This window comes from Peromyscus maniculatus, chromosome 6 (genome assembly GCF_049852395.1).
Source record: "Peromyscus maniculatus bairdii isolate BWxNUB_F1_BW_parent chromosome 6, HU_Pman_BW_mat_3.1, whole genome shotgun sequence".
Taxonomy (NCBI): domain Eukaryota; kingdom Metazoa; phylum Chordata; class Mammalia; order Rodentia; family Cricetidae; genus Peromyscus; species Peromyscus maniculatus.
In genome coordinates this window covers 63236345-63261034 of record NC_134857.1, presented here as the reverse complement: position 1 = coordinate 63261034, position 24690 = coordinate 63236345, and the positions used below count along the sequence as shown (strand labels likewise).

At 39.8% G+C, this 24690-nt stretch overlaps 2 protein-coding genes across 28 annotated transcripts in view; one reads left to right on the top strand and one right to left on the bottom strand.

Moving 5' to 3' along the window:
• LOC107402258 (uncharacterized) overlaps positions 1–18755 on the bottom strand; it is a 45793-nt gene extending 27038 nt beyond the window's left edge. The window contains exons 1-2 of the mRNA XM_076575310.1: positions 18465–18755; positions 17665–18420 (exon numbers count right to left, since the gene is read on the bottom strand). Coding sequence (XP_076431425.1) covers positions 17665–18420; positions 18465–18755 — 1047 coding nt within the window. The remainder of the gene's footprint in view (positions 1–17664; positions 18421–18464) is intronic.
• Positions 17950–24690, top strand: part of Rbm46 (RNA binding motif protein 46) — a 48074-nt gene continuing 41333 nt past the window's right edge. For 3 of the 27 annotated variants that reach the window (XR_013052133.1, XM_076574308.1, XM_016003819.3), the window contains exon 1: positions 17958–18136. The gene's annotated coding sequence lies outside the window, so the exon portion shown is untranslated. Of the gene's footprint in view, positions 18137–18321; positions 18975–24690 lie in introns of those variants that run through there. The other 24 variants (XR_013052134.1, XM_006985308.4, XM_006985309.4 and 21 more) reach the window with 19 other exon arrangements.

The following is a 24690-nucleotide window of genomic DNA, read 5'->3' as shown; positions in this document are numbered from 1 at the left end:
TAGAGAAGATCAAATAATTCTGCCTCAAGAGTAAGCATTTACTTGAAGAAGGCAATAACAAGCAGGAAGCTGAAAGACTGAGGTTATTTTGTTACAATGACATCATTCAACTGACCTTGGCAAGAGAGGGAAGGAGGGAAGAAAGGTTCTATTTGGTAAATGTTCCTCAGCAGGGGAACTGCTGAACTTGTAGGTAAGAGGGTGTCTCTTATATTGCTTCAGTTTGATTAGTTAGCTAACAAGGTAGAAAAATGCCAGTTAGGGAAGAAATCCTGAGCCAATCATTTCTTTCCTAACCCAAGGCAGGCAGGTCAAGAATTTCTCTAGACTTCATCAGTCAAGGCTCATCATTATGAGCCAAGTTCCTCATATCATAATATTTCTATTCTATCTTACAGCGATAGCCAAGTCATAGCTAATGAGCTTTTTCACTTCTTGTTTTTTTCTTTGCACAAACGAAGGCCAAATGGACTTACTGGATTTAAGATGAGTTAATGCAAGTGTCAGGGAGTATGTTGTGTATGGAATGAAAAGACAAGAGACATGGACTAAAATATACGGCCCAACAGTCATAGCTGCCCTGGAGTTTCAGTGATTGGTATCTGCACAGGGCTAACTGAAGGCACACAGAGAGAAGGGACTAATTTTAGCTGCTGAAACCAAAATCAGACAGCAGGTACTGAGACTTGAACGAGACAGATTTTGGACAGGACATTGCACACATGGATGGGAACAGCACAGGGAATGCATGGAAACAGCCTACAACATGCACCATGCACAGCTGTGAGGTATTCTATGTCAGGCAAATGCATATGCTAGGGGTTAGTAGAGCAAGGGAGCTGACTAGACATGTGGAAAGCAATGCTGAGATAGTGTAAATCTTTTGTAGACCAAGAAGTTTGGACTTTATGAACAGGCAGTGGAGAACTGGAGTATAGAAAGGTCATTTCCCAGAATAAAGAAGGTGAGGGTGGGATAAGGAGACCTGAGAGGTTTAGCTAAGATCTTCTGTTCTGTCAAATAAGGGCCTAGAGCAGAGGTTCTTAACCTTCATAATGCTGTGACTCTTTAATACAGATCTTCATGTTGTGGTAACCATAAAATTATATTTGTTGTTACTTCACAACTGTAATTTTGCTACTGTTATGAATTGTACTGAAAATATTTGATATGCACAATATCTGATATGTGACCCCTGTGAATGAGTTGCTTGGCCCCCCAAAGGGTTGTGACCCACAGGCTGAGAACCACTGGCCTAGATGGTGAGATGGCTCTGTGGGGAAGTGTACCTTCTGTAAAACCTGAGGACCTGAGTTCAAATAAGGGTCTGTAACTGCAAGGCTAGAAAGCAAATATGTCAAAGAAGTGCCAATCAACTTGAGCCACACCCTTAGACTTGGCTAATAAAAACTCTTGATCGAGTCTTAGGGTTATCATGTGTCCTTGCTTTTCCTGAGAAAGAACTGATTCCTGCAAAATAAATTAACTTGACTACTGTGTATATATTGGATACTCCTGATATTTGCTCTGCTAGGCATGCTCCTTTTTAATGACAAGCAAGGACGTATGGATTGGTTGTTTTAATTTTTGTCAGAACCTACTTCTTACTTTCCCATTTTCTATTTCATATTGTTCATGTCCAAGACCAGAAGCTGCTCTCCAGGAACATGTAATTACTATAATGGCGAAGTCTTTGTTATAGATAAGAAGTATATGGGCAGAGTCTTCATTTTATATGATTTAGCTGGGGTTTTTAGTTAAACTAACTTTACATTGATATACAAGTATTTTGAATAAAATCAATTCTACATATATCATTTTCTTGTCTTTCAATTTTAAATACCTAAGAGTAGACAGCAAATATTTTTGAACTCAGTAGCCTCAAGAATAAGCTAATTTATCATTTATTGAATGGAGTAGCTTCATATAGTCGAAATGAAGTTTATGTGGACCTGCCTGTAGACTGATATGATCTTTGTTACCCACATTTTTATGCCTACCTTAATTATGAGGAACTACACAGCAAATTCTTCATCCTCCTGACAAAATTAACAACAACAAATTATTGGAGCTATGCAACCAGATTTTTAATGCTACCAAAGTAACCTGCAGCTGTACTCTGTTAGTGAGTGAGATCAGAATGGGATCTGAAGTGTGTGTGTGTGTGTGTGTGTGTGTGTGTGTGTGTGTGTTGGCAAATGCCAGTCTTAAACACACTTACGCCGGGCAGTGGTGGCACACGCCTTTAATCCCAGCACTCGGGAGGCAGAGCCAGGTGGATCTCTGTGAGTTCAAGGCCAGCCTGGGCTACCAAGTGGGTTCCAGGAAAAGGCGCAAAGCTACGCAGAGAAACCCTGTCTCGAAAAATCAAAAAACAAAACAAAACAAAACAAAACAAAAACAAAACCCACTTACAGTCAAGGATAGAATTAGAATCTTAGTCCTATTGCTTTTGGATCTGATGAGAAAGAATGGCATGAAAACAAGTTTTAAAACACTAACTTTTTTTCTGCCTCCTGAGTGCCAGGGAAGGAGGATATTAAAGAATGTCGTTACTCAGAGTACTGACTAGGTGGCCTATCTGAATGTCTGCCCTGCTCTAGTCTGTGCTATCTTTGAGGACAGCCGGCTTATAGGCTGGAAGTCTCTCTTCATAGGTCTACAAACTCTGTCAGTCATCCAGACCCCACATCAAACTTCATTATAACCTCCTATTTATACACTACATGACACACTCTAGTAGTAACACAGCTACCAAGGAGGTAGTGGCCATGTTCCTAGAAAACATCCACATTGCCAGAAAGACATTACCCTCCCTCCTTTATTAGTCTACATTTTCCTCTCCTCTCACCCTATGTCTATAATCTTCCAACCCCCATGGCAGAGAAGTTGACTCCGAGTTTATTTCTCAGTTCTCATTTTCTTGAAGAATAAAACTGTCCTTTACTGCTCAGTTGCCGTTGGTATTATCCGTTCCACACTTCTGAAAAGGGGAAAGAGGGTCCTGTTTGAGGTCAATATGGGTAACAATATTGTTAGGTATCTAGTTAAAAATTGGAAGACTAGGAACTGCAGAGATGTCTCAGCAGCCAAGAGTACCTGTTGGTCTTGCAGAGGACCTGGATTCTGTTCCCAACATCTACACAGAAACTCACAACTGCTGACATTTCCAGTTCCAGGAGATGCAACATCTTCTTCTGACCTCCTTTGGCACCAGGCATGCATGTGGTGCCCATCATACATGCAGACACTCACACACATAAAAACTCAAAATAAATCTTAAGAAAATAAAAATTAGAAGTCCTGAAAGTCACTGAGAATTGACCTCTCCCTCATAAAGAGTTTTAGACCCCAACTTCTGGTGTCTCTGGTAGCATATTAATTTCAAGAAAAGCAAAAGTACTACAGGTACCTTTTGACAGGATTTGAAACACCATTTAAAAGAAAGAAATGTGAATGCAGCAAGGCTTTGTTGAAGCGCCAAGGGAAGTCTACGTTCTCCTAGTAAAAGATGGTTATTTTATAGACTTTTTTCTTTAATTAAAAAAAAATCTACTCTGTTATATGCTTAAGACAATATCTACCCAACTCATTGAACATGGAGAAATCAAGCTGGTGCCTATATAGAGCCTTCACCACTATGTTCTGTTACAGGAATCTGCATGCCATCAAAAGAGAAATGGAAACACATATCTAGCCACAAACTATCTTGCCTGCAAGATATGTGAGTGCAATGGTGGCATAAAGCTTGTGGGAGTAACCAACCAGTATCTGATTTCATTTAAGGCCCACTCCACAAGATGGTGCACATACCCAAGACTGCTTAGGTGATCAAGAAACTGAAACTAAACAGCCCAGGAAGACTCAACCCTGAATGGGATGTCTCAATCAAATACCTCCCCTCAAGGCTCAGAGAACCCTGTGGAAGTGAAGGCAGAATAAGAGTTAGAGGAGATGGAGCACACCAAGAAAACAAGGCCCTCGAAACCAACTCGATCAAAGCACATATGAAATCACAGAGACTGAGGTAGCATGCACAGGGCCTGCAAAGGTCTGTACCAGGTACTATGTGTATATAAATTATGGTGTTCAGTTTAGTGTTTTTATGTGATTCCTGGGTATGTGAATGAGTGGGTCTCTGATTCTTGTGCCCTCTCTAGGGCTCATTTCCATCTGTTGGTTTGTTTTATCCAAATCTGATGTCTTTGTTTTTGTTTTATCTTATCACATTTTATTTTCTTATTATCCTTTAGAAGGCTGTTTGCTTTCTAATGAGAAATAGGAAGGACGCAGATGGGAAGGGAGGTGGGGAGGAACTGGGAGGGGAAAACCATAATCAGACTATACGAGAAAAAAATATATTTTCAATAAAAGGAAAAAAGAAAGAGAAAGAAAGAAGAAAAAAGAGAAGAGAAGGAAGTGCCCATCCTTTCCAAAGGAACTATTTTGGGAAAAACTCTGACACAATGATATTACAAGCAAGAGGCATTGTCACAGAGGGCTTTGTCCTAGAGGAGTCTAAAGTCATTTAGAAAGCACTGTGTAAACCTTCCCACTGTCTCAGGTGAGTATTAGGAATAAGCAATTTGGCTAGGTTGTAGGGAAGAGAAATGCAAGCATTATGGGTAAAAGTTTATTTAAGGATACATGGGGAAGTGGGGGGTATAGGAATCAATGCAGGGTATGGTGGTTTGGATAAAAATAACACCATAGGCCCATATATTTGCATACTTGGTCCTCAATTGATGAACTATTTGGGAAGGATTGTAAGGTTTGACCTTGTTGGAGTAAGTGTGTTCATGTTGGAGGAGGTGTGGCTCTGGGGATGGGCTTTGAGGTTTAAAAAGCCAAGGCCAGACCTAGCGTCTCTCTCTGCCTGCTGCCTGTAGATCAGGATGTAGCTCTCAGCTACTGCTCCAGCATCATGCCTGTCTATGTGCTGTTATGCTCCCCACCATGATAATAATGGTCTGATGCCCTGAAACTATAAGTAAGCCCCCAGTCAAGTGCTTTCTTTTGTAAGAGTTGTCCTCGTCATGGTATCTCTTCACAGCTACCGAACAGTAACTAAGACACAGGGAATGTTTGCTTCTTCCTGCTCAGCTTGCTACTGAATCTATATTCCAACAGCCACCTTTACACAACACCATTTTGTTAATTCTAGGTACTAGTGTTATAATCTTGATCTGCCAAATCACACTACCATATGGTCCAAGAAGCCATGAACTGTCTATAATGGCCTACAATGGATCCTCCTTTGAAGATGGTGTCAGCCTTAGTTTAAAATGGGAAGGTAATATCTGCTTGTCATCCTTTAATAGTTTTGAGGATAGATTGGCTGAGACTGAGAAGATATACAGGCCAAAAAGTATTTGTCTTTTATAGGACATATATAATTAAATATTAAATGAAGAGTGTGGAAGACAAATGATGAAGATTGGAAATAAGTTATTGGCATTAGAGATGATGGGGCTACACGAATGGATGACTTTGATCAGGTAAGGAAGAGGGCTAAGTGTTTCATTCAGAGTCCAAACAAAACAGCAACCATTATAGCTATAGCCAGGTCACATGTGAACATGTGTGCATTAATGTCCTGTTTTCTCCTTTCCTCTTACTGGCTAATCTTCTCTGACGGTCTCACATTGGCTAGTAACTCATAAAATAACTGCTCATTTGCCTGAGAATAAGCTTTCTGGAAAAAGCACAAAAATAATTTGAGGGATATTAAGTTATAAGGCAGTACTTGGGAAATGTTCGGATTGTGTATAGGGGCTAATATAGGTTATTTTAGGGGAAATGTGCCTCAGGAGATAAAGGATAAACCTGAATTGGGCTTTCTGTGTCATCTGAAGTCTCACAGTTAGAAACAGAAGAGATCATTGTTTCTTTAAAAAGGATATATTTTCTGAATCCAGAGGGATTGGGGAATCATGCTGTGTGAGACTCTGGACTCAAGTTGCCATTTAAACACCTTGAGTTAAGTCTCTTTCATTTCTTTCCTGGCATTACAGAAATCAAAATAGGAAAAAAATAAAAAAAATAAAAACAAGACTCAAAAACAGTTCTTCTGGAAACTTTCTGAGCAATATGATCTCATAAATATTCATAGTCTCTGCAATTAAATATCCATATTTTATAAAATTAAAACATTCTTGGAAAACATAATGAAGATCAAAGAAATTCAAGTGATTATTATGTTCTCAAACTGAACAGGTTAATTATTTCTTATCCCTTTGTTTTACTGTGACTCAAGCCATGTAAATTTTTAACGCACCCTTATCTGGTGCCTGACTGAATCACCTCTTCTTTGAAGAAGAATGAGTTCATGTTCTTGACAAAATCTCTTTGTTTGTGTTGAGTCATAAAATAAGTCAAACTGCAAAATTCAAGAGATCAACAGCTCTTGCCCAGTAAGTGTGGTTCAGCCTGCAGCTGCTCTAGGGATCTGCTCGGGCTACAGCTCTTTAGTGCTTATGCTGGTCCAGACACCTAATGTGACCAGCTGTCTCACTGCTGGGTGGAAAGCAAAAAAGGAGCAGTTGCTACATGATCCGTCAACATGGAAACGTCTATTTTCTCCAAGCTTCCCATGACACCATTCACTGCCCATATCTCTCCACTTTGCCTCTAGTATATCACACAGAACTTGATGACAAAATCTTTTCATATTTCACACAAATATTCTGGATAGAGATTTATGAAGCCAGTAAACTTCATAATAACTATTTCTTTTTTTCTTTTCTTTTTTTAAAAATATATTTTGTTTTAATTTTATGTGCATTTGTGTTTTTGCCATGGATATTGGGGTCCATTGAAACTGAAGTTACAGACAGGTATGAGCTGCCATGTGGGTGCTGGGAATTGAATTCGGGTCCTCTGGAAGAGCAGTCAGTGCTCTTAACCCCTGAGCCACCTCTCCAGCCCCATAATAACTCTTTCTGAAAACAAAGGTGTTGTAGAATATTATTTTAAGATGTGTTACATTTGTTTATGCTGTGGAACATTTGTTTAATGATGCAAAGATGTGTTGCATTCTTTTATGTTGCATTTGTTTAACTCTGTGAAGCTGTGTTACTGTGCCTATCTAAAACACCCGATGGTCTAATAAATAACTGAATGGCCAATAGCTAGGCAGGAGAAAGGATAGATGGGGCTGGCAGACAGAGGGAATAAATAGAAGGAGAAATCTGGGAGGGAAAAAAAGAAAGAGCAAGAGAACAAGAAGAGGAGGATGCTAGAGGCCAGCCATACAGCCAGCCATGGAGTAAGAGTGAAAGTAAGATATACAGAAGTAAGAAAAGAAAAAAGCCCAGAGGCAAAAGGTAGATTGGATAAGTTAAGAAAAGCTAGCTAGACATAAGTCAAGCTGAGCACTTATAATTAAGAATAAGCCTCTGTGTGTGATTTACTTGGGGGCTGGGTGGCAGCCCCCCCCAAAAGCAAAGAGTTAAAGAGCAAAACCAACTACACAAAGAAATTTAAGGCATAAAACAAGATGGAGGAGAAAATAAAACATGTGGTTTAAAAAACTGGGATAAAAATTTACTGCACCTCAGAATGTTTGAAAGCCACTTCCCCTATTGAGTGATGCTTCACAAGACCATCAAGAATGTCTGCTGTTGACATATGTCCTTGTAGAGAGCAGTAACATCTGTCTACATTGCTAGTATTTATTCTGACCACCCACTGTGAAATCATGCAATGTAGGTATCTTTTCTTAAAAGTGTGTGTGTGTGTGTGTGTGTGTGTGTGTGTGTGTGTGTGTGTGTGTGTGTGTCAGAATGCAGGACTTGTACTAGAAATGTACTGACTTATACTCCATCCCCCAACTTGAGACCTTTGAGAAAATGGTCCTATTGCATTTATTTCTCTTCCCCTATAAAGTGTTCTCTTAGTGGGTTTATCTTTCAGTTGTGGTTGCTTCAACAGTTAGTATTCTGTGTTTGGAAAGGTCAGAAGACTGTGTCCAGTGAGCTATATCCTCAGTCCAGCATAGAGAAACTACACCTCAGTCTGATTACAACTTAAGTTCACTTAAACAGTAAAAATGCTCCAATTGAAAGAACATGGTACGTGGTGGTTTATCTTGATTGTCAGCTTGAGAAGACATGAAATCACCATGGAAACAAATATGTGGGCATGCCTGTGACAAATTATCTAGATTAGGTTAATTGAGGAATAAGATCTACTCTAAAGGTGGCTATGTATCAGGATTGAATAAACAGAGAAAGAGAGCTGGGTACAAGCACTCACCACTCTGGACACATTGGGGACGGCTACCTCTGGCTCCTGCTGCCATACTTTCTTGGCCATGATGAGCTATAGTCTTGGTATCTGTAAGGTAAATAAACCCCTCCTTCCTTACATAAGCCACTATTTGGAGGTATTCTGTCACAACAATGAGATAGGTAATTAATACACAGTAATTTAAAAAAATGCTTCATGTCAGACACCCAAGTCCCAATGCAGAAAAACCGGACAAAAAAATTAAGGCAATATACTCATCTAACAATGACTCATTCCACAGTAAAATTTTCCAGTGAGAGTGAAATACATGAAATCCCAGATTAAGAAGTGAAAATAAATAATTATAAGAATATTCAACAAAATAAAAAAAATCCATTAACTTCGAATTGAAATTTTGGAAATGAAAAGCTCAGTAAGTCGATAAAAAAGCATTAGAAAACCTCACTAATAGATCAAACAGAAGCTACACTATCAGGGATTTAAGCCAGGACAGATAAATTAGCAACTGTGAGACAAAAGAGATGAATTAATAAAGATGATAAACAAGACCTTCAAGATACAGGTGCACCATTAAAAGGCAAAGCTTACAAATCATGGGCACAGAAGAAAGAGCCATACAAACTACATACAAAGAAAATATACTCAGCAAAATCATAGCCAAAGCTGAGTGTAGTATCATCTGCCTTTAGTCATAGTGTTCAGAAGGCTGAGGTAGGTGGATCTCTGTGAATTCAAGACTCGTATAGCCTACATTATGAACTCCAGGCCAGCCAGAGCTAAATAGAGACCTTGTCTCAAAACAAAAGTAAAAGGCAAAAAATCAAAACCAAACCAAAACAACAACAAAACAGACAAAAATTTCCTAACCTAGGGTAAGTGATATTCATCAAAACTTAGGAGGTATTAGAATAGCAAACAGATAAACCCAGTAAAGAAAGCCCCCAAATCATTTTATATTTAAAACAGCTAAGTCAGGTAAGAAAGAATACTAAAAGCTACAAGGGAGAAGCACCAAGAAGCACCAAGTCACATATAAAGGTAATCCCACTAGAACAACAGCATATTTTTCAACAACAAATCCTAAGGCATGGGATGATGTATTGCAAACTTGGAATGCCAATAACCGATATCTCAGATTACAATGTGCAGCAAACCTATCCTTCACAATCGAGAGAGAAAGAAACAACCCATGGTAATCACAAACTGAAAGCTTTCAAGACCACTAAGCTAGTACTGCAGAAGACACCTGAAGGAATTCTACACACTGAAAAAAAGATAAGTGCAATGTAAGGTCATAAAAAAGAACAGAGGATGAGCAAATGAGTATTAGAAATGTATCAAACATTACAAAAATAACAAATGTCAGCAATTAATATATATACTTCCCAATAATAGTTCTGAATATTAATGACCTCAATTCTTCAATAAGACAATCTGGCAGACTGGATTAAAAACTAGTCCACCATCTACTTGTTGTTGTCTGCAAGAAACAAAACTCAAGGAGGTGACTGGACCTGCCTCAACTGAATCTACCAGGCTGAGCTGAATCCCCGGGGGGAGACCTTGCCTTGGAGGAGGTGGGAATGGGGAGAGGATTGGAGGGGGGAGGCTAGGAGGGAGGAGGGAGGACAGGGGAATCTGTGGCTGATATGTAAAATTAAATTAATTATAAAATAAAAAAAATAAAACTCAATGGCAAAGACAAGCAAAATCTTAGGATAAAAATATTTCAAGCAAATAGACTTTGAAAGCAAAGAGACATAGTTATAATAAGTCTTCACAAAGAAGACTTGAAACAAAAATTAGAGATTTCATACTACGAGTCATGCTGTTTATGGAGACTCACTGGATTGTCTGGTTTCCCTTTCGGGGAACCCTCCCTGGGGAATCCAATGCTCTAGAACAGTGGTTCTCAACCTTCCTAATGCTGTGTGACCCTTTAATACAGTTCTTCATGTCGTGGTGACCCCAAACATAAAATTACGTTTTTGCTACTTCATAATTAGTAATAATTTTGCTATTGTTATGAATCATAATGTAAATATTCGATATGCTACTCTGGAGGGATGATGACCCACAGGTTGAGAACCACTGCCCTAGACTCATCTTGATCCTCCTTAGCTCCTAGTCGGTTTCCCAAAAGGCTGTACACAGCCTTTTTTTTTTTTTTCTTTTCTTTTTTCCTTTTTCCCCCCTATGGCCTATAAAGCTGGTTTATAATAAACCATTAAGAGGCTATTAAAAAGAAGAGGAAACAATCCACCTGAGACTATAATAATTCCAAAACATAGCAAATATCAGCACATCCACATTTATAAAATAAACATTGTTGGATATAAAGGAAAGACTCATTTCAGCACAGCAATGGTGGGTAATTAAATAATCCATTCTTATTCATACAAAAATGTCAATAAACAGCAGTTAAATGAAAATATTGGCCAAGTGGACTTAATAGATATCTGAAGAAAATTCCACTCAGCAGAAATATGGTTCTTTTCTCAAGCCTATGGAATTTTCTCCAAAATATTTTTTAGATATAAAGTAAGTCTTAACAAATAGAAAAAAAATTGAAATTGCTTCTTTTACTCTATCTGATCATAGGGTAATAAAATTTGACACCAACAGTTAGTGACACTACAGAAAATATACAGATAATGGAGACTGAACAGTACCCTGAGGATGAATACATCATTGAAAAAAATCAGGAGATAGAGTTAAAATTCCTAGAATAGAATGAACATGAAAACACAACATAGAAAAATCTATGGGATACAAAGAAAATGTTCCAAAATGGAAGTTACAGGTATAAATGCCTACATTAAAAACCAGTGATATCTCAAATAAATAACTTAATGATATTCTTCAAATTCTTAGAAAAATAACAAATGAAATCCACAAATACTTGATGAAAAGTAGGCTAGAAATCAGTCAAATGGGAACAAAAACAAAACAAAGAACTAATAAAACAGTCGGTTCTTATAATAACACTGACAAGCCCTTAGCCAAGAAGAAGAGGGAGAGATTTCAATTGATAACAGTGAAATTCAGGTTGTTATTAGATCATACTTTCAAAGCCTGATACTCAAATAAATTAGACAATCAAAATGAACAGGGTAAATTTCTCAACATATACGGCCTCCCATAATTTAACCAAGAGGACAACATAACTTAAACAGATCTATAATGAGCTATGCAATTGAAGCAAAAAGGGAAAGTCTCATGGCTTAGAGAACCCTGGGCCCTGATGGATTCGCTGCTAACTCACAGATCTTTGAAGAAAAATTACCACCAAGTATCCTGGAACCACCCACATAATGAAAAGGGAAAGAATGCCACTAAACTCACTTTAGGAAGTCAATGTTGTCTTGATGATAAAACTGGATAAGGATCCAAAAAAGAAAAACCAAACAAAGTAAACAAAAATAAGGATAAGGATGCAAGAAAATTACAAGTCAATTTCACTAATCAATATGGATATTAACATTCTTAATAAATTTGTAAACTGAATTCAATAACACATTAAAATCATCATTCACCACAAACAAGCTGGCTTCATTCCAGGAATGTAAGCATTATTTCAATATATAAAAGATCAATCAATCCAAGACAGAACATAGACTCAAGAACAGTAATCATAGGGGCATCTTAATTGGATGTAGCAAAGGCTTTTTGATAAAGTTCACCATTCCTTCATGACAAAGTCCTGAAACTAGTACTACAAGAAACAACACACAATGCATTAAAAGATATATATGACAAACCTATTGTCAACAATACATTAAAAGGGGAAAAAATCAAAGAAACTTCTCTAACCATGAACAAGACAAGGGTATTCAGCATTTCCACACTTACAACACTGTGCTTCAAGTTTTACCTCGAATGAGAAGGAAATAAAAGGACTAAATAAAGACACACCAGAAATGCCCACTTCATAAAGCTTCTAGTCAGCTGTGAAGGGTGAGGCTCTCAGAGGAAATGTACCTGCACATAGAAAATGTGTCAAATGCAGACTGGAAGATAGTGCTGAATATTTGGGGATGGTCTTGTTGGAAAGCCACATGGTACAGTCTATTCTTGTGAAGACAGGCCCCTCTGCTTCATCTGGGTCCTTTTGGCATCTCTTAAATGTCAGCCTGAAGGGTAGCAGAAATATGAGAAAACAAGAGAAACCAAGACCATATCCTAACGACCCTCTGCAGACTAGTCACCTGGTTGATGCAGACCCTGTACCTTTCCTCAGGCCGTGACTATAATATGTGCTTGAAAAGGGGGTAACAAGAGACCAAACGGACCCCAAACACCTACAGCTGCAAGTTTGAGACTGTTGACTATATCTTGCTTACAGTTGTTTTATTTCTCTTTAATAAATTATATATTTTAAGGCATTTCAAGTACTCATTTCACACACACACACACACACACACACAGTAAATTTTAAAACACACCAGAATGTCACTTTCTTTCAGTGTTACAATTATTTTTCATGTTTATAAACATGTAGCTAGGAAAGATCTTTTTCATTTATAATTCTCTAGAGACATACATTCAAACATGTACCTATACAAATAGATGTGAGGCACCATATGGGTGCTGGGAATCAAACTAGGTCTTTGCCAAGAGCAGCAAGTACTCTTTATTCATGATATTCATATTTTATTTGATATATTCAAGTTACCTTTTCATAAAGTTTTAGGGGTTAGTTATAAATATTGTTGCATCTGAAGCAACCACAAAAATTTCCTATTACAATTAAACTTAAGTAAATAGAATAAAGTTGAATAAAAAGTACAGATAACAATTATGAAAAATGTAATATCCACAATAAATACAAAACAGACCCAAACTTCAGAAAAGTAGGAAGAGATGAAAACATTTGGCGTTTAGGGAATTATCTCAGAGTTAAAACAATTTTCTCTCAAGTTCAAGGCTCTGAATTTGAGTCTATGTATCACAAACAAACACAGCTTAAACATTACCCACAGAAACATGCTTAGTGAAGACTAGATCCATTTCTCAAGGAACAGAAATGAGGCTCCTGCCACATGCTTTTATTGCTAGTATACAAAATGTAAGTAATTGTAGTACACTGGTTTCTGTCTTCCTAACAGCTTACTCTTTAAAAAGCATGTTGAAGGCATTTGGTATTTTCATGTCCACAGATACAACCATGCATTTGATTTCTACTCATTTTATCCTAACAGGCAGAAAGTATTTTCAACTGCTGAGCCATCTTTCCAGCCTAGCACACTACTCTCCTACTACAACAAATTCATATTATCTAACTGCGAAGCAGATGTTGGGCCTTTGATGGCTGTAATGTAGAAAGTGAGCCACTAGACCTTGGAGACCAGAGGGACAGGGTAGCCCTATGTGGTCTTTGCCAGGCTTCTGCCTGCCAGGACTACTGGTGATAATATGCTGGGAAGTTGTGATCTGGGTTGCACATTTCCACATGAACTCTTTTCCTTATCTCTGCATCTACAACTCAGAGTTTCAATTCCTCACTTTAAGTACTGGCTCTGGGTTTAAGGTACAAAAGGTGTTTCCTTTGTCTTCCGAAATTTCCTGTTGTTCAGGTGAGAATCTTACTAAGGATAAGCCCTGGCTCACCACAGTCAGAAGTGCCACCCCTTTCCAGGCATCTACTCATGCTCCACATTACCCCAGCACACACCCAGGAAACTCACGGGGTTCAGGGTGCTTTACCCTTTTCTATTGCCACTACCATTTTTTAAAAAAATTCTCTTTTGTCTTATTATTTTTTCCTTTTATCAAGTTATTTATGAATGCAATCAACATGATTATGAACAAAGTAACTCATGCTTATCTGGAAATGATTAGGACTGCCTGCAAACATCAAGTAGCCTATGACAGGGATTGGGTGCAACTGCAAGGCTATGGTAGTTGAGAGGAAGGAGAACCTTGTGTGGAAAGTCAGCAGAGGTCAATAAGCAATGTTTCAGGAAACTGCCAGTTTGGGCTCAGTCAAAATCCCAGCACTCTTGGGGGTGGGTGTGACTGAATCCCAGCTCAAACATTAGTCTGCAAATGCACAGTCTTGCTAGAAGGTTCATCCAGCAGTGGCCTGCTGGGTCCATCTAAAATGCCTAGAACATCCACCACTGTATTTGGGTTTTCTTCTATGACAGGACCATCTGATATAATAAGGGATATTTTGTCAAAAATTATTTCTACAGTAAGAGTAAAATCTACTGAGATAAGTTTGTGTATTAATTATTTATTCAACCCACTATTTTTTCCTATGTGTTTCATGATCATTTGTTTAAATTTTGCTACAATAAGTTTTCATATTTTGTGGTTCTTTTGTTTGGTCTTCCCTGGGGGAATTCTCTCTGATTAAGGGGGAGGATCCTGCTTTGTGTCAGGCTCCCAATTGGCTGGAACCATGGACAAATGATTTCAGCCTTCACTTTCCTGAGTAAAAGTGGGTGTTTCTAACTTCTAGAAGAGATGGTGAAGTTTCTTGTATGTTGTGCTGGTCAGTGGACTTGACATGTAGATGTGCTTCATAGGTTAATCTAGAGATTGTAGGCGACACTGCCTCCCCACATTCTGAGTAGCAGTTTTAGGTTTATAGTTCCTTCTTGTAACTACACATCAGGGGTTTTTTTTCCTGATAATAATAAAAGAGGCTTGTTGTATGAATGAAATGTACGCAACAGGCTCCTCTGTCATGTGCTTGCTTGATCCCAGCAGTGCTGTGGTTGGAGGTGAGCCTAGCTGAAGAAAGGAGATTACTGGAGGTGTGCCTCTGAAGATGTGTTGTGTTCAAGCCCTTCCCCTCTGTCTTTGTTCCCTGTCCCTCACAGTGAGAAGCCTCTGCAACATGTTCCTGCTATTAACTAAGAACTAGTACAAACCAGAAATTCTGTTCTCATCAGAACTTCCTTCAATTTGTAATGTTAACTAAGGTCTTGGCCATGGGTTTGATACTGATACCTTGACGCTGAGCTACATGCCAAGAACGTGATGTCTGTTTTACTGCCATAAAAGCAAGACTGCCAATCACAGGACAATATAGGTAGAACACAAGATGGCTCATTTCTATCACCAGAGGAAGCCCGGCTGAAGCACTCACCTTGCCTTAGAGACATCTTGATAATGGCTCAGGGTTCAAAGTGACAGGGACTTCTGGCCAGTCAGCCATTCTGCTGCAGAGAGTATCACACCCCAGGAGAGAGTGGTCCACTGGGCTGGGAAGATGACTGCACCGCCATCATAAAAAACAAGTCCAAAACACCAACTTTTGCAAAGGTGTCATCTTGACTGAAGAGTAATCAGATTAAAGCAGAGCTGTTTCCTGTGCTGGAGTTCTGTACTGGTGATAAAAGTTCTAGAAACACACCAGGAGTTGCCATGTGTTTGGCTCTGTGTCATGACTGCCAGATACGGATAGAGGAGTCTCTTGCAACACACCAACCTTTATATGGAAAATTCACCTTTATTTCTATCAGGGAGCTGGAGAACAAACATTTACAAGGACTTCCCATTGTTTTCCTTACCTTTTGGGGATTTGTATTTTATAAGACATCTATGAAACTAACTTCTCAATATCCCAAAGCTTGCATTTCATTGGGGGAAAATATACTTACATATATCCAAGCTATTCTAACCAACTATCTTGCACATTCCTTCCATTTTAAAAAGATTGTTTTATTATTTTAAAATTATGTATGGGTGTTGGTATGTGGGTATGTGCCCACAGAGGCCAGTGGTGCTAGATCCCCTGGACCTGGAGGCCTTACAGTTGTGAGCCACCTGCCCTGGGTGGTAGGAACTGGTGTGGGTCCTCCGGAAGAGCAGCGAGGGCTCTTGATGCTGAGCTATCAGTGATGCTTCACTTCCCTCCAAGCTGCGGCACTTCTCTTCTGCCGTCGCCTTCAGCAAAGGCTGTTTCCTGCGTCTGCTTCTTTCTTGTCCAAAGCATCACCTACATTTCACATATTTCCCCTTTCGGATCACTTTCCCCATCAAGCCACTAACTAAGTCTAATGTGGAATCTATTCTTGAAGAATTCTAGTGGCAAACAAGGTTTCAGATATCCATTTCTTGGAAATCTAATAGAGGCTATTCCTCTATTTTTGGTTGCAGAAATCACAGTCTTTTATAGCATTCGATGAAAAAGACATCTAATGAATTTTGCTTAATTTCTTTTAAGATTTTGACCGAAATGGCATATCTATAACAGGAGTCTTTTAACACTGTCTTACTAAAGCAAGGTTTTATGGTCTCACTCTAGTGCCCTTTAAGAAACTCTTGTTTGCTGGGCGGTGGTGGTGCACGCCTTTAATCCCAGCACTCGGGAGGCAGAGCCAAGCAGACTTTTGTGAGTTCGAGGCCAGCCTGGACTACAGAGCAAGCTCCAGGAAAGGCGCAAAGCTACACAGAGAAACCCTGTCTCGAAAAACCAAAAAAAGAAAGAAAGAAACTCTTATTTACTTGGTTTCCTTTATACTGGGGGTGGGGTGTGAGAAGAAAGCCCCAAATTGGGAATGTTAAATAGCCCCCACCCCGCCCCCCAGGCTACCAAGAACTTTCATATCTCACAATGAAATATTGCCACCTACTGGCTCTAAAAGGTTCCTACAACGCTTAAAAACCATTTCACCTAGTCAGAAACTTTTTGTAGAATTCATTATTGGTAAAGGACAAGCCACCCACCTGAAAATAAAGAATGTGGGCAGCCTCCTCTTCCCGAAGAAACAAAAAGACCTAGCAAATAGTGTTTAACAAATCTTACTTTTGCAGTTTTTGAGGTTAAAAAAACATCTTAAAAACAACAAAGCCAAACAAGTCTATCAGACTAGGCTTAGGCTTTCAACTTGTTTTAAGTGTACTGAGCAGAGCGGAGTTTAAGAACGAGTCCTTTCCGAGTTGCCAATGCGCCCCTGGCGTTGTACGTGGCGTTCTCCTGGTGGGCACCCTTTGGGATAGATAGTACATAACACCGTGCTTCTATATGCACCTTTCGGCACAGACCTGGAGCCACTTACTGTGCAAAAGTCTGAAGCTGTCTGCGTGGGTTTCTGTCCGTAAAACACACCGCACCTTTGCTAAAGTACTGCGAGAACAGATGCAAAAGCCTGAAGCTGTCTGCGTGGGTTTCTGTCTGTAAAACACACCGCACCTTTGCTAAAGTACTGCGAGAACAGATGGACAACGCCCTGGGTAGCTGCCGGTATGGAGAAGCAGAAAAGGGCTCAAACTATGTTAACGTTATTTATCATCAGGGTCTCATCATATCCGTTTGAAGGAGACTTGGAGAAGTCTTTGGAGGCCACCCCTCCCGTCCTCTTTTATAACGGTTCCCATGACTGTTTGGGGGGGTCACACGAAGTAGTTCCAGATTTGCAAATTCCATCCAACAAGACCGAAGAAACTTTCTCAGCCTACCTACACGTCTCCTCCACCGCAGACACACAAGTTCACATTGTAACTTGTTTTGTAACGCCTTCCAGTCTTCCACGCGCCAAACCCCACTCGCCCAGATTCGCTCTCCTCGTCCCGATTGGCCAGCGCGCCTGCCACTCCACCGTCCCCTTTTTCCTGTCGCCAAGCGCCTCTTCGGGACTCACTCAGTCCCGCCCCCCTCCTCTCCAGGGGCGGCCGCTGATTGGCCGAGGTGGGGCGGGGTGGGGGGGAACGACTCCGCGTGAGGCTGAGGCGAGGGAGCCCGAGGCCCCGAGGCGCGAGGACGGCACGAGCCCCGCTTGGCCACGCCCTCCCCCGCCCCGTCCCGCGGCGACTCCTCCCTCCGCGGCTTCCGCCCCCCCCACCCCAGCGCAGCTCCCAAGCTCCCGGCGGCGGCGGTTTGCGCTCGTTGGTCCGGGGGATTTTTAGGTCTGGCCTTAGAAGACCCGACGGGGTGAGAGGCGGGGATGGGAGCTGCGGGGGTGACCGGCAAACCGCTGCCAACGGCCACCGTCGGGGGTGGTGGTGGGGGTGTGTGCCCTCGCGCCGGGGGTCCGGGGCGGCACCGTCGTCCATCCGGGGCGGCGTCGGTCCGCGGGCTGGCCTGCGCGGCCGCCCCGTCGGCAGCGGCTTCGGGGGCGGGGGGTGGGTGGCTCGGCCGCCTGGCCGCGCTGCACACGACCCCGCGGGCCGCCCGCCGTTGCGCCCCTCTCGCTTGTGCTGCGTTGCCCGGAGTTCCTAGAGGGCCGGGCCTCGAACTTTCCGCTGCCCGGACTCGGAACGTGCTGCTGGTGGGCCGCCGCCGCCGCCGCCGAGCGCAGCATCTGCGTGAGTGGCTGTCGGGTTCCAACTGCCCCGACGCGCCCGCTAACGCACGCAGCAGCAGCAGCGCAGCCGTCCGTCGGGGGTGGGGGTGGGTGGGGGACAGGGGCCGGTGCGGGAGGACCACCGAGTCGTAGGGCGGGTGCTAGAGGCTCCTGGCCTCCTGCAGGGTGGGCCTGCCTTCCTGGGGAATCATCGGAGGGGACCCCAGCGGCACGGGGAAAATCGCGGCGTCTAGTAACCCACCCCATTTAGCCTTCCAGAATTGAGTCTAAAAAAAAAAAAATCAGGAAGCACCCACCGTAGGTCGCTTACATGGGACGGTGACATCTCGCCCTTTCTATTCCGGCACGTGGAGATTTGCTCATTTAGGTAACTGGGGATTTTCATTTCAAGGAGCATCGCAATGAGGAGTTCGAGAAACTTCCATGTGCAGTCTTTCAGAATTAAGTCTACTTAGTGCTGTCCAGGTAGATTTCTGTCGCGTGTGCGTGGTAGTGTTTTAATAACTGCAACTGTTTGCCACGAAGGACATAACGATTGTTGTTATGACTTTTTTCACCAGATACCAACAATGCCTTATTTCCTGCGTGTGGCCATGTTTTAAATGCTATTTTTCATATTAGAGTCTTGGACTTTAACATTAATGCCAAAATTATAAAATAACTCATGTAAAATGCAAACATCCTTATAAGGTAAGGATTATTAATACCAAGAATATATTCAGGTATATTGTTTGGCTCAGATTAAGCCTAAAGTGTCAATAGTGTCGTTTTGTTAGTGGGAAACCTACCATAATTTTAAGGAAGGATTGCAAATAATTAGTGTAAATTTTAAATTTTAATGATGAGTAATCTCATCATTTTAGTATATGACTGTTGGCAAGGTAGAAAAAAATGAGGGAAGATGTGATTTCTATGTTCAAATGGCTAAGATTTCAAATGACATTATAGAAGACTATGTAAGAAATGGTAGCTATCGTATTTAGTTTGGAAAAGCATTTATAGCTATCTCTCATAAATTCAGAGAGCCCATAGTTGTTGTGTTCAGTATTTAAAAATTATTTACAATAATTTGAAATAAACTTTACATGTTTGAGAGAGTGCAGGTACTTGCAGGAAAGTCCAAGGTCAACCTTCAGGAGTTGATTTTCTTCCTGATGAGGTTCAGAGATGGACCTCAAGTTCACAGGTTTGAGTGGCAAGTGCCTTAATCCACTGCATGATGTGGCCCCCCAAAGGATTTTTCTAAGTACTTCTCTCTCTTTTTTTTTTTTTTTTTTTTTTTTTTTTTTTACTTTTTACTTTTTTGGTTGTGAGTCTAGCCTTTAACGGCTGAGCCATCTCTCCAGCCTTCTTTTTTTTTTTTTTATGATCCTAGATTAAAGTCTGTTCTAAATGAAATACCTAGTGCTAAAACTTTAAACATTATATATTTAACTTTTGTAATTAAACGTGCTCTCATTATTTCATAGAAATAATTTAAAGTGGAATAGAATTGATCCACCTCTGAACTTGATATTTAGAAATTGTTTTAGATGTATAGGACCACACTTTATTTTTCAAACATGTTGCCTTTAGTACCCTGTCTAAAGTAAATGTTGCTCAGAATCTCATGGGTTCAGTATACCATGCTCAGTAACACCTGAATTAACATATCTGGAATTTAACATTCACATGATACAGGGAATGTTATAAAGATATAATGTGCTTTGTAGGAAAGTGATTTTATGTCTCAAATCATTAAACTACACAAATTTTTTAAGACATATATAATATTCACATTTATAATCTAAGAAATTTTTGTGATAATACAGAAGACAAAGTTTCAGTTTGAGTTATAATACAAATAGAACAAATTCTTTTAGACAAGTAGTTTTTTCCTATATTTTGTTGTACTTGTCATTTTTATTACTGCATTATTTTTGAAAGGCAATACAAATATATATATATATATATATATATATATATTTCACATACATACATACATACCGTGTGGGTGTGTGTGCACGGGAATACAGTTGCCCTAGAAAGCCATTGCCCTAGGAGACCAGAGGCATCAGATCACCTGGAGCTGGAGTTACAGGCCATCTGAGCTGTCTAATGTCCTCTATAAGAGCATTATGTGTGCTTTATGGCTGACCCTTGAAATTTACAGTTTATAATTTGTTAGGATGCTATAAGCTAATGAATATGTATTTCAGTACTTTAAAGATTTGTTGAGATTGTTACTTGAATATTTGTCTTATAATTAGCTATGCTGTCCTGACATACAGCTTAGTGGGTTCGAGGCAGTGAGGTTTTGTTCTAGTTTCTTTGTTTGTTTTTTTAAATTCATTTAGAGAAATCTTTGTAAATTCTAAAGTTTAGAAAAAAAAGATTTACCTTTGAAAGTTAAGAGTAAAACGCCAGGCGGTGGTGGCGGCACACGCCTTTAATCCCAGCACTCAGGAGGCAGAGCCAGGTGGATCTCTGTGAGTTTGAGGCCAGCCTGGTCTACAGAGTGAGTTCCAGGAAAGGTGCAAAGCTACACAGAGAAACCCTGTCTCAGAAAACCAAAAAAAAAAAAAAAAAAAAAAGGTACAGAAACTTCCAATGCATTGTCTGTTTTGCTTTTGTTTCCCCGTCTCCCATAAGTCGTTAACATCATTCTTGCTCATTCAATTGCTCAGGACCCCTTCCTACATTAGTGGAATAAAAGTTTGTGGGGCATTTTGGAATGTGAATACATACCTGAAAGTAACTGAAGGCAATGAACCTGGGAACCTCAATAAATGTGCCTGCTTACACTTCTGTGCTTCTCTAGCCATTTGAGTAACTCTGATTCTGGAATATTTTAGGATGAACTTTAAAATACAGTTTGCTTTAGATTTTCTTATAATTTCACAGTGAAATTTGATTTTAAAGGAATTACACATCAGTTGTGGAAGTTAGGTCTTGATCTTTCCTAGTTGTGCATTATACTTGTCTGTGTGTTCTTTTTTTAAAAGGAGGTTTTAGGATAAGAACACACTACACTTATTAATGAGAAGATAGAACTGGTGATGTTGCTGTGTTTCATATTTCTTTGGTTTCAAGTTTCATATTTTAAGATTTCTTGAAGTGTACAGTCTTGTACATCTTTCTATTTATTCTGTAGTAAAGGAGTGTTAAATATGTGAAGTGACTTAGTATTCAACGTAAGTGTGTGAACAGTCTTTTTAGCATGCACCTTAGTGACTGTGTTAATTGAAAATAGATGTCTGTAAGGGAACCACAGGCATAGACTCGGTTGTGGAACCATTTGAAGCTAGGTGTGAATGACAGTAAGAATAAAAATCGGGTGTTTAGATTGAATATGACATGTTCAATCAAATGGGAACAGACGCTCTATGTTGCTTTTATAGTCAGTAAGTCACCTTTGTATGGTAGTAGCAGCCTTTATTTTCTTTAAAAAAATCAAGTATCACTTTCCTAGTTTATGTATAGTTAAAAGTGTGATCTTTGGTGTTTGATGTTAGAATCAATGCTATTCTGGACTAAATTATGGAAGACAATTGATTTTAGAACTTCTGTCTTAGTGTGAGTTTGAGTTCCAGGTCTTTTCAATTGCTCGTTTGCTGTCTTAAGCAAACATATATTATCTTTTTACTTTTTTACACTTATTGGAGGTTGTCCCAGGGCTTCTGGTATTTTCTTCCAACAGACTCTTTAAAAAATGATATAAAGGCAAATTCTAGAGTAAAAATCTTAAGTGGATAAAGAGTGTTGTATAACTGAGTATATCTAACCTGAAATCTAAATATTTCAAAATCTAAGTTTTTTTGCACCATTGTAGAACCTCAATGTTAAAGTCCACACAAGTGCATCAAGAATATTATATAAAATAACCTTCAGTGTCTATGTATGGGGTAGTTTTTGTATTTAGATTTTTCTCTTATCTGCAAGATACTCATTAACTCAGATATCCCCAAACCCAGAATTGTTTGAAATCTGAAATATTTTAGAGTTTAAACATTTCAGATAAGGGATATTAAACCCGTGTCAGTTAAAATTGTTTTAAAGAAATGAAGGGAAAATATTTTATTATTAAAGAAAAAAAAGCTTGAAAGTTGGTCAGTTAATCTTTATCTCATTGTTTTTAATTTTCAGAAATTAGCAGTTCTTTTATCAGAATGGGTTAAAAATATTTATTGGATTTGAAGTCACATAAAATTTGTCACTATTTATTATAGTAAAGGGCACACATTTAGTGCTAATACAGGTTCACGATCTTTTTCTTGATAACAATTTATCCCTATTTCCTGTTCCTTAAGTAATGATAAGGAGAAATACGGTGGTGTCTATTCTGAAACAAGAAGACTAGAGCTTTTATCTATGCTGTAGTTGAGCCTTTTTTAAAAAAAAATTCTCATATTACATTCCAACTACAGTTTCCCTTCCCTCCTCTCCTCTCCAGTCCCCTTCCCCTTCTAACTCCCCTTTCCCCAAGATCCTCTCTTCCTTTCCCTTCAGAAAGGGCAGGCTTCCCAGGGATATCAACCAAACATGGTGTATCAAGTTATAATAAGACTAGGCACATTTCCTTATATTAAGGCTGGATGAGGCAACCTAGCAGGAGGAAAAGAGTCCCAAAAGCAGGCAAAAATTAGAGACAGCCTCAGCCCCCACTGCTAGACTCCCACAAGAATACCAAGCTACACAACCTTAACATACATGCAGAGGACCAAGATCAGACCCCTACAGGCTCCCTGATCATTGGTTCAATCTCTGTGAGTCTTATGAGTTAGTTGATTCTGTGGGTCCTTTTCTTATAAAATGTAGCTTTATTATGTAAATAATCCAGCATTTGACAGGCTGGGGCAGTCCAAGGACAGAAAGCCTGGGCTAAGTAGCAAGATTTCTCGTCTGCAGAATTTTCATATACATATTTAAAAGTAAATATTCAGACTCAAGTGATGTGGATATTCTGTGTCATGATAGAACAGTGTTGAATAAGACACTGAAGATGTCTGTTTTTAATCATTGCTCAGACTAGAGGGGTTTTTGTTTGTTTGGTTTGGTTTTAGTTTTTGGAAGTTTTTGTATGTTTGTATTTATTTCTTTAATTAATTTTGGAGACAGGGTCTCATTATGTAACCCTGGCTGGCTCGGAACTCCCCAGGTAGACTGAGATGTGCTCATACAGAGATCAGCCTCCCTCTGTCTCCAGATTGGGTTAAAGTTCTGTGACACCAGATCTGGCCAGAAAGGGGATTTTAATGATGTTTTCTAATAATTTTGGACAGGTGCATGCTAATTTCTCTGTGTGTTGGTTCCTCCGGCACTGGCCATCATTTATTTATTTATTTTGAGTCCGAGTTTCTTCACTGATTGATAACTGAAGCTGTTTGGTTATCCAGCTCCATAGATTACCACATTTTTAAACATGAGTTCTGGAAATGGAAGTCAGGTCCAAACACTTTTCTGATTGAGCTGTCTCCCTAGCTCATTTTTTAAACATGAGAAGTAATGTCTTAAGTGAGGTGGGCAAAGTAGGCAGTTTCATGGATGGAACACCACAGGTCGGTAAAAATGTTTAAAGTGAGGGAACATTTGCATGCACAGTTACCTAATCTGTAATTTTACCTGTCTTTGTCTCATTATTTTTAAATGAGAGAGAATAGCATTTGCCTCACAGGATTATTGTAGGAATAAATGGGATAGCATCCAAGTCCATTATTTTCAGTGAAATCTTAATGTCCGTCCTTTCAGTTTCTTCATTGACTGTGCATCATGTGTCAGGGTGCTATCTGGTGCTAGGGAAATAAGACTACAACTTAAAGTCTGGTGGGGGCTAAGGGAGGAAGAGTGTAGAGGCAGAAGAGGAGGGGATTGGCCATCACAACACTCGGAGGTGGGTTCTGTGATAAAAGTAGATATTAAAGAACACCACCTAATTTAGAATTGGGAGCTAGAGATAATTAATAGTAAGGAAGTCTAAGGAAGTGGGGGAAAGTCCATGGGATCAGTGCCGTGAGGGCTGATGGATGAGAGTGTGGCACATTTGAGAAGTCAGCAGCCAGTACATACTAAAATATAAGAAATGCAGTTGGGGAGGGAGATTCAGCCGGTTTATGAGAAGTCCATTGTGACTTTGTAAATGGGTTGGAGCTTGTCCTTAAGGAACAATAGGACACTAGACATGGTGAGACATGCTATAATCCCA